This window comes from Ursus maritimus, unplaced genomic scaffold (assembly GCF_017311325.1).
Source record: "Ursus maritimus isolate PB19 unplaced genomic scaffold, ASM1731132v1 scaffold_31, whole genome shotgun sequence".
Lineage (NCBI taxonomy): Eukaryota > Metazoa > Chordata > Mammalia > Carnivora > Ursidae > Ursus > Ursus maritimus.
In genome coordinates, this window is record NW_024425675.1 from 9691938 (window position 1) to 9702212 (window position 10275).

Genomic DNA, 10275 nt, shown 5'->3' on the forward strand with positions numbered 1-10275 from the left:
AAATAAATAAATAAATAAATAAATAAATAAATAAATAAAATACTAATTTGGGTAGATATAAGTACTAAGGACAAATAATAAAGCAGAAAATGGGCAATATCTGACAATAAGTGGTCCTTAAACTCATGATCATCTCTGAGAAGCTCTGAGAAGAACAGGTCCACTCTTATAAAACCTCTGGGTGGTTTCCTAGTAGCATTTGAGATTTTGGAGGAGAGGGACTCTGTTTTATTCATCTTTATAGCCTTAAATTCCTGACACATGTCAGAACCACAGATGTAAGTAGAAGAGTGAAGAAAAGATTCACCCGTTTCTGTGGCTCCTCAGTCAGCTCCAATTACAAAACACTGATGATTCCTTACAGAGAGAATTGCTGTTTCACATGCTATCTTATATTGATGTGCACCTGCCCACCTAAATATTTTAACAATCATCGACGTTAAAGTCATTCTGTATCATGAAAGGGTGATATGTTAATTTTTTAAAGGACTATTTGACCTGATGACAAGCTGGGCGAAGAGAGCAATATTCCCTAGACCATTCTCTGAATTTTCATAGGACAGTCAGTTGGTTTATATGTTGTGTGAAGTGGCCGAATTGTTTTGATTCTCCCCGCTTTCCATCATTTGCTCGATTCATTCTTCTCCACATCTCCGTTTGATGAAGAACAGAGATAGCAAGAATCCATGAAACTGAAAAATATCAAAAGGCCACGTGAAAAATAATAAAAATACCTCAAAATGTGATGAAAGAAGAACTTGAGAATACTGAGTTTGAGAAAAAAATTATGTAATTTCAGTGAACCTTTGAATTTTAAATTTAGGTATCATCACATTAGGCTGAGAGCACTGTGCTCCAGAGAGCTTCTGTGATTTGTTTCCAATCTGACTGTCAGCATAGTTGATGCTAGCATTCAGATCCCCTGTCCCCCAGGTCTTGGGGGCAACTTTTTTGGAGCTATGTATAGTAGACTCAAAGTCACTGTCTGTGACCAGGGCCAGTTGTACCCCTTGGTGACATACAGCCTCCCCTATGTGATGCAAAACAACAAACACAAGGTGCACCCTACTGCTCAAAAAGATATTTCCCTCCAGCTGCCAGTGGGTCTAAATTGCTACTCTTGGAGAACATTTGTGTGGGTTTTTCTACTTGTTTTCATTTTCAGAATGCAAATATCATGTATGAGGAGTAATGTAAATGAACACTGGGAGCCTGGAGAAAAGACGAGGATGAAAATAGGAGTCAGAGAAGGAACCGTGTATTAATATGGCCTGTGAGCTCTAGCGTATAACATGAAAAGCAAAACACAAATACAGCAGCAGATCTTTTATAAAGAGTTTGGTGAATGAGTTCAGCTAAGCTGGAGAAATGATCTGGACATTAGAAGCTTTAGAAAATTTTTCTGCCATGTCTGCCAGTGATCTAATGTCTGCAGCTCATATTGCATCTCTATTGCAGTTTTCACATTCAAGCAATAACCCCCGAGATGACATTGCTACAGAAGCCTATGAAGACGAGCTAGACCTGGGCCGGTCTGGGTCCTACCTGAACAGCAGCATCAACTCCGCGTGGAGTGAACACAGCTTAGACCCGGAGGACATTCGGGTAATGCCAGTATTTCAGCCTTGTTATTTCAGGCTTACCCTGTGCACACAGGCCAGCACGTGTGGGCTGATGTATATGTATGCTCACCTGTGTGCACACGTGCCCAGAGAGAAAAAGAGAGGGGGGAACGTGTGCGTGTAAGAACCGAAAACGTCAAATGCAGAGTTAACCCTGTTCTAAAACATACATCATGGTAAAAATTACACAGGCCAAACTTGATAGTCTCAGCTGACTTACGAGCAGTCATAATGATGAATGGGTGATATTCCCTACTACGGCTTATGACATTTGGCTAATGGAAAGGTAGGATAGATCTGTGAGCAGAGAGCCCGGGTTACTGAAAGTAATCTGTGACAGTATATCAGCGTTTGGAGTAAGAAGCTGCTTTTAGTAATTGATGGTCTGTTGTCCCCTAAACCGAGTCCAACATTAGGGGTAATTTTATCAATGGCTACATGATGCTTCCAGTATTGTTTAGGGATGTGGTTTGTCAATGGATGATATGCTGTGTTTTGTTATGGTCCCGGTTGAGTCTGCCACACACAGCTTGTCAGTCCAGAGGGCTCACCCCGTGAACGCAGGGCCAGATGCATGTGTGCATGTCTTCAAACTCTAGGTGTAACAGAACACAAATTCATCAGAAAAGTAAGAATGAGGAGAAGGTCGATGAGCACACATGGTAGGAAAAGCTGTAGGGCAGGTTCCCTAAAGAGCCCAAGCTTACTGACTTCAGGTTACATTTAGTAATAGTATCTGGCTGACCTACTAAGTTCCACATCTCTGTGAATTTTGCTTTTGTTCTGACAGGATGAGCTGAAGAAACTCTATGCCCAGTTGGAAATATATAAAAGGAAGAAGATGATTACAAATAACCCCCACCTCCAGAAAAAGCGGTGCTCCAAGAAGGGCTTAGGCCGTTCAATCATGAGGCGTATAACCGAGATCCCAGAGACGGTCAGCAGGCAGTGTTCCAAAGAGGACAAGGAAGTCACAGACCACAGCACAGCCAAAAGCACTGCCCTGGCCAGGAAAAACCCACAAGAGTCTTCAGGTAACACCGGGAAGCCCAAAGAGGAATCCCTGAAAAACCGAGTCTTCTCACTAAAGAAGTCACACAGCACGTACGACCATGTGAGGGAGCACACGGAAGAGTCCCGCAGTTTACCAGTGGAGAGCCAAGAAGAGGAGGCTACGGAACATTCCACGCTGGAGTCTCTGTCAAGTAAGAAACTAACACAAAAACTGAAAGAAAACAGTGAGGCCGAGTCCACGGAGTCTGTGCCTTTGGTGTGTAAGTCAGCAAGTGCTCACAATCTCAGCTCAGAGAAGAAGCCGGGCCACCCCCGAACATCCGTGTTGCAAAAGTCCCTCAGCGTCATAGCAAGTGCCAAGGAGAAGACTCTGGGATTAGCTGGGAAAACCCAAACATCAGGCATGGAAGACCGTGCTAAATCCCAGAAACCTCTGCCAAAAGATAAAGAAACAAACAGAAAATACTCAAATTCAGATAATGCAGAGACTAAAGATTCTGCCCCCCAAGACGCCAGTCATTTGGAGGAGCCAAGAAAAACTCAGAAATCTGGGATTATGAAGCAACAAAGGGTCAACCCGCCCACTGCCAATTCTGACATGAGCCCAGACACCACCCAGATGAAGAACAACTTTGACATAGGGGAAGTGTGTCCTTGGGAGATTTACAACCTGGCCCCTGGTCCCGTGCCTTCAGAATCAAAAGTTCAAAAACACGTATCTATTGCAGCTTCTGAAATGGAGAAAAACCCAACTTTTTTCTTAAAGGAGAAATCTCATCAGAAGTCCAAGGCAGCTGAACTGTGTCAGCAAACCAATCAGAAGAGCACAGACAAGGCCAAGGTGTGCCCTTGGGAGAGCCAAGGTCAGCCCAGTTTTGACGATGAGAAGCCTTTGATTTCCAAGACTCAGGTTCCCCCAGGGAGAGCCAAAGATGAGAATGGCCGTCAGCATTATGCAGCCAACGTGTGTGCTGGGCAATATGAAGAACTGCCCCCCAAAGTTGTAGCATCAAAAGTCGAGAATGAAAATCTCAACCCAACAGGAGACCAGGGAAAAAAGACATCTTCCCCTGAGGAAAATACACCCGGCTCCTATAACTCAAGTAATAACTTTCAGCAGCCTTTAACATCACGAGCTGAGGTGTGTCCTTGGGAGTTTGAGACCCCAGATCAACCAAATGCTGAAAGAAGTGTAGCTTTACCTGCCTCTTGCACGTTAAGTGCAAATAAAATGGCAGGGCCCCAGAAATAAGAGGTCTGGGATACTTTTAAAGTGTAGCATCCCCAGAAAGAAAAGGAGAAGGAAGAAACCCCGAATTTGACAGAAGATAGAAGGATCAAAAATCCCCGAGGAGTGTCTGTCAATCGAGGGAAATGTGAAAGGCACGGGTGGAAGAAGACGGGGAGGGCAGAGCAATACCACAATGGAAGAATTAGACTGGCCAAGGGAAGTCTTTCCCCTGGGGACGCGAGGAGAATCCTTACATTTCAGCATGTTTAAGGGGAGTAGCCCTCACTGTCTGCCCCTGATCAGTATTTTCCCATGGCACTTTGAAGATCCTAAGCAAGGCCAACCGGAAGACACAGAAGAGGTATGAGATTTTGCAAAGAAGAAGAAGGTATAGACCCTATATGACCGAAATTCTAAGTAGCTAACTGAACTTACTTTACCTATTTAACCTTGATAGCACTGCTCACTTAATGCATCCCAAAAATACCTTTTATATTAATGATTGCTCTCATTTTCTTATAAATGTATGTTTCAGTACATTGTTGTGTCTCATATTCAAGCATTCCAGATTGTATAATTTTGCAAATAACTTTGATATTACGTGACACAACACATTTATGCAATCCACAGCTACTCAGTTGTTATTGCAAGTTACAGAATACCTGCTATCTATCAACTTTAGTTGATTCTTGAAGTACAGTAAGCTTTCTCTGGCTTGGGAAGCCATAACCGTTATGATAAAATCTTTCAGTTTTGGCTGTGGTTTATACATTGTGAATTTGGATTTGACTCTATTATTTCACATCATGGTTTGTTATACTGTCTTAATCAGGGTTTTTTATATGAGTTGAGTTACTTGTTTTGCACTTCTTGTTAGGACACAGATCAAGTGGTCCTACTTAGTCATATGTCTCAATAAAGGACAACTTACCTATTGTTTGTTCAGAGTCAGAGACAGGTAACACCTTCATTCCAATTTATCGTCCCTTTTAACTCTTTCAGTATTTCATACTTAGCAGCATTTCGCCAGGAAGAAGCTAAGAGTGAGAAAAACATACCGCGCGTTATTATTACCACTGAGAAGGGAAGACTCTAGGAATGACATGAGAATTACAACGGTACTGGAGAGCCAGGGAATTTGCCTTTCAAACACAGACAGGAAGGGAGCTACTGATAGCACTTTCAAGGGAGTATTTTTTTAAAGAGAAAAATTATGATAGCATCGAGATCATTGTATGGATATATTTTTATTATGCATACTGAATATATATTTTAAATTACCTTAAACTACTTATTCTCATAAACTCTTATTCATTGCTTCAGCTAGGGGTAACACTTGCTGAGCTTAAATCCCAAAGAGGTTTATAACCTGATTTATTCAAAGCCTATAAGGTGGTGTGGGCTCTTCCTTCTCCCAAGCACTGGAAAACTCACAAGTCCTGCAAATTGCCATTGTGAGCCACCCAGCTCAAAATAAAAAATGCGAGGTTTATTTGCAAAGCAAAACAGCCCCCAAGGCAAAATTTGTAAAATGTGCTGCCTTCCAGCCTGATCACTGGGCATGAGAATCCTAAGCTGCTGACTTAGCCCTACTGATGTGATCACGCAAAGAGGTTCCATTCCAAAGCTCGGTTTCATTTTATTTAAAGATGAATCACTTATGAGTAGAATGCCGCCGACTTCCCTTTCTGTCGTGCTAGATGCCGAAGGGTCAATGGCTTCTTTGGCCAGGACATTTCCAGCCTCACTAATGGCTTTTCATTTCATGAGCAGCAAGGAGAACATGCTATGAGGATAAGGGATGAGAAAAGAGAATCAGAAGGTAGATACAGGGCTGTTCTGAGAGAATATCATTCCCAGTGGAGGCTAGAAACTAGGACTTCTCCTTCTCATCCACATTTTTTCAACGGTTTTTATTCAGGAGTAAGCGAGCCCATCGCCATTTTGCAAAGCTGTGCCTCCATCTTCCTCACCCATTCGCTTGCTTTGTGCATTACTCAGGTTGGTGGGGTAGGTGTGAAGAGATAGAGAAATTCTATTTGTCTGTGTTTCCTTCATTTACTTCCTTCTTTTCTTCCTTTTCAGTCAAGGCCTCTCTATTTGGTAACCTTGGAACACAACTTTAAGGTATATTGGTGAACTTGGTTTGGAATTTCCAGGCCCACCTACTCGTTTCATTTATGTTCAAGGTCTGTTAGCACTTTATTCACTTCTTGAGAAATAAGCAGTTCAAGCATCGGTGACTTTTTATTGCACTTCAGGATGATCCTGCTAGAGATGTGGCTTAAAGAAGACTTGCCAAATTATACCTTAGTGACATTCTACAGTCCATAGATTTTTCTCCACCAGCATCAATCAGTGAGAGTGCCTCGGGTCTTTCCTAGAGTTTCATTGCCATTACTTATCACCAAGAGAAGTTTAAATCTACAATTCTTGAGGTTATTTTCCTAGATCGATAACAATAAGAAAGTGAATCGACACTGTTAAAGTCACAAACATTTGCTAGGTTGTCCTTCTCAATGCATGTGCAGGCTGCATCCTGTCCTTGTTTTTAAGCCAGGGTTTATAAATAAGTAGATTTATACCAATCTTAATAGAACTGTATATTTTATGCAAGAATTAAATGCTTTACGACATGAATTATAACTCAGCCCATTGTAAACTTTGGTGGCAATATGGATTTGAAACTCGACAGTTCTCTTGTATTTGCTTCCTAGGTTTCTGCATGCAAGTGGTGACAGGTAGGACTGAGAAACACTGCCTTTTGACTTCTAGCATTTAGCAACCGAGAGTTGTAGAGTCAATAAAGCTGTAAGTCTCTTCACTTAATCTGTGGTTCTTCTGAAACTATTATCTGAAACCTACAGCATCCCACCATGAAAAATATTTGGTAAATTTATGTTGTGATGTGTTACAGCATGTAAATAATTATAACTTCTCTGCAATAAAACATATTTATATGAAAGTGATTTACAGTGAAGTGTGTGTTTATCAAAAATCAAGTTTATTTCGCCTAGCCCACGTTAGAGGGAATCCCATGTACCTTTGGCTTTGGTACACGTAACGCACATACATCCTCTTATGCCCGTCTGCAGAGATATGGGATTAGCCACATGTGGCCTCAAACATACCGGTCATCATTTGGAGCCAATAAAACCAGTCAGGGCTAGTGATTTTAGTTTAAGAAAGTTCTGCCCAAATGGGAAGTAATTCAGTTATCTTTTTTAATTTACTGAACACACATAGGCAATTTGCTCAGCAATGATGAAGATCTTTAGATGAACAAGAGCTCCAATACCCAGAATCCAGTCACCGCTGTAGTAATGCAGAGGAGAGCCTGACTAAGTCACAGAGTCGAGGAGGCTTAGGAGAGAGGGCAAGCTCCCAAGGCTGAAATTCTGTGAAGGCATAAGTTATGAATGGGAAATGTGTAAGACCGGAAAGGTAATTGTGCCCAGCCTTGCGTGCCATGCCTCAGATTAACACAGCCTTATCCCACAGTACCAGGAGCTATCAGAAAGAGGTAAACTGGGTCATAATCAAGTGATGGAGAAGAAGGATCATTTGGGGAGCAGCCCAGGATGGACTGAAGTGGGAAGAGACTGCAAGCAGCTAGATTAGTTAGAAGACCAGCACAGGAGTCAAGGGAGGGGAAGGTGAGGGCCTAAGAAGGAGAGGAAAAGATTCTTGGTTGTTTTACCAAACTAGCATCTTCAGATGGGTTTGGTATTACGTTATATGAGGTCAGAAAATCAGAGTCATAGATAACTATATCAAATATAAATGCTTCTTCTAAGTTAATTGACATTTTGAATAGTTTCAAAAATTTTAAAAGCCCTCTCTGAAAATCTATAGACCTCATATCGCCTGCTCATGAGAAAAGCTGTGGAAAAGAATACCAAATTCATGCTACGAGAAACCTAGATATTAAACCGGGCTGGGAAAGGATTAAAGGGCTTGCTGCAGTATGCTCCTAATTTCCTATGTGGGAGTGGGCAGCTCTCTGAAACAGAGAAGTCGATGAGGCAAGGGGGCAGAAGAGGGAGCTGGATGACCCTTCTCCCTGCATTCAACTTTCCTGTAACCAAGTCACTGAGAATGCCCTTCCCCATCTCTTCATACCACGTGTGTCCTATATTCTACATATTCTTGGTACTTATACATAGAATCTGCGGTTTGAGTTTTTTGACCCTAAAGAGCTAAGGCAAAAGTAGCTGGAGATTAACAAGTCATGAAAGTCAAGTCTACTGTTCTTTCTGGTGTGATAAGTCTTCTCAGTGTTTGTGGGACTCCCTTAGCTGATGGCTGTGTTATTTTCATACATATGCATAGTGTTAGGCATTGTTTCTTTGTTCTAAATTTAGAACTTTCTGGTAAAAAGTAGCTAAGGGAACTATTTCCATCAGAAATGGCCTTTATCGCACAAGTAATAATGTAAATCTGTTGTTCCAAAATAATGCAAGTTGGTTAAGATTTTCTTTATTACTTCAGCGTATTCCATTCTTTTTCCCCTGAAAAGCTATAAAGACAGAAATAATATCCTTCTAATTTTGCTTACTTTCTCTTTACATACTTGTTTCTTGGAACGTACACAAAGTCCAAGCACATTGCATATTCTAATTCAATACAAACTGGTTAGAAGGCAGATGGTGAAATGTATGAATTGGTTTTTAACTTCCCTCTCTTCCTCTGTGATGTGAAAATAGTACTTAGAGATAAAACTGATCAAATGAAAATGGGAAATGAAGGATATAGGAAAAGGTCTTTGCATAATAGTCATATTCCTGGAAAGAAAAATGAATATGCAAACAGAAAAGCTCATGACAGATCTTTTAGAACATACTCCCATTTCAATTCAAATAGCAATAGGAAAAGGGGGGAAATGCCCTCTTTTGAGCACATAAGAGAAAGATGCATAGTTTTTCCCCAAACATGCCATGGGATTTTATTCCTCTATGCCTTTTGACTTGCTGTTTGATCCATCTGAAGTTTTTTCCCTCCTTCTTTTCCCTGTCAACACCATATGTATGATTCAGTGCTAGTGCGATCATATAATTTATTGTCCAAAGAAAACCTCTGAGTGTGAAAGAGCAGTATTATAATTGTACCTGGATAACAACATAAACTGGGACTGACCCAGGAAACCCAGGGTGTGCCATTGTTTGCCCTATTCAAGGAGCAGCACAAAGGCCCCACTCCCTCTATGCGGAGACTTTCCTAATGCCCCAAATCAGAATGAATTCCTCCTTCCTCTGTGCTCACCTTAGGAATTGGCTTAAGTCTGTGATTGCCCTGACTCACAAGTTAGCTAGTTACATACTTCTCTGAATCGTCTGCCAAGTTAAGAGCTCCTTAAGGGCAAGGAATTTTTTATTCATTTATATATCCCCAATATCAAGCAGTGTGCTTTTCTCTGAGTTTGGTAAATATTTGCAAAATTGAAATTTTGATTACTAATCATTGTCTAAAATACACTTGGACAGAAAGAAAAATTCAGGAGTTGGATGAAAACTTGCTGCAAAATTTCTCAAATGTTGAAAACTAACTGGTCTTCCATCTACACCCTGGCAGCTCCTGGGAAAGCCACAGATTATGACTGAACAACATTAACTCTAACTCTCCGGCATTATAAGGTAGGTATCTCTCCGTTACCATAATGAGGGAGAAACCTAAGGTTTGGGACATGGCCCAGTTTGTTAGAGCTATGAAAGATACTTCCATGTTTCATAAAAAGTAAATATTTGGCTGTTGAAACTTGTTATTAGTTATTTGAACTCTTTCTGAAAAATAAAGTGTGTCAGAATCTGTATAGGACATCCACATAAAAATAGATCCTGGTGTGTAACTTTCAGATGTTTCTGAGAAAGGAAATAGTTTGAACAAACTATTTGGATATTTGCCTGACTACAGGATTTCTTAGCCATATATTTCATGTTACATAGAAGTAGTCCTATACACATGCAATAACTCTAAAGGTGCTGTATGTGAACGAAATACCGTACATACACGTAAGCAAATTTCTGGTGACTTGGAATATTATAAAAGTTATCTAAATTTGCCAAATAGTGAAGATATTAAAGATCATGAAAGATATTTCTCCTTTTACATCTTTTTTTTTTAAGATTTTATTTATTTATTCGACAGAGATAGAGACAGCCAGCGAGAGAGGGAACACAAGCAGGAGGAGTGGGAGAGGGAGAAGCAGGCTCATAGCGGAGGAGCCTGATGTGGGGCTCGATCCGGAACGCCAGGATCACGCCCTGAGCCAAGGAAGGCGCTTAACCGCTGTGCCACCCAGGCGCCCCTCTCCTTTTACATCTTAAAGACTAGTAATTATGAACACAAATGGTGACTAATGTAGCCTAGGAATGTGTCCTGCTGCTGCATACAATATTCCATACACAGAGT

At 41.0% G+C, this 10275-nt stretch overlaps 1 protein-coding gene across 1 annotated transcript in view; it reads left to right on the forward strand.

Annotated features, from left to right (window-relative positions):
* Positions 1-3915, forward strand: part of GPR158 (G protein-coupled receptor 158) — a 434171-nt gene extending 430256 nt beyond the window's left edge. The window contains 2 exon segments of the mRNA XM_008709680.2: positions 1459-1605; positions 2413-3915. Of these exon segments, the coding sequence (XP_008707902.2) occupies positions 1459-1605; positions 2413-3915 (1650 nt within the window).
* The last annotated feature ends 6360 nt before the right edge of the window (positions 3916-10275 follow it).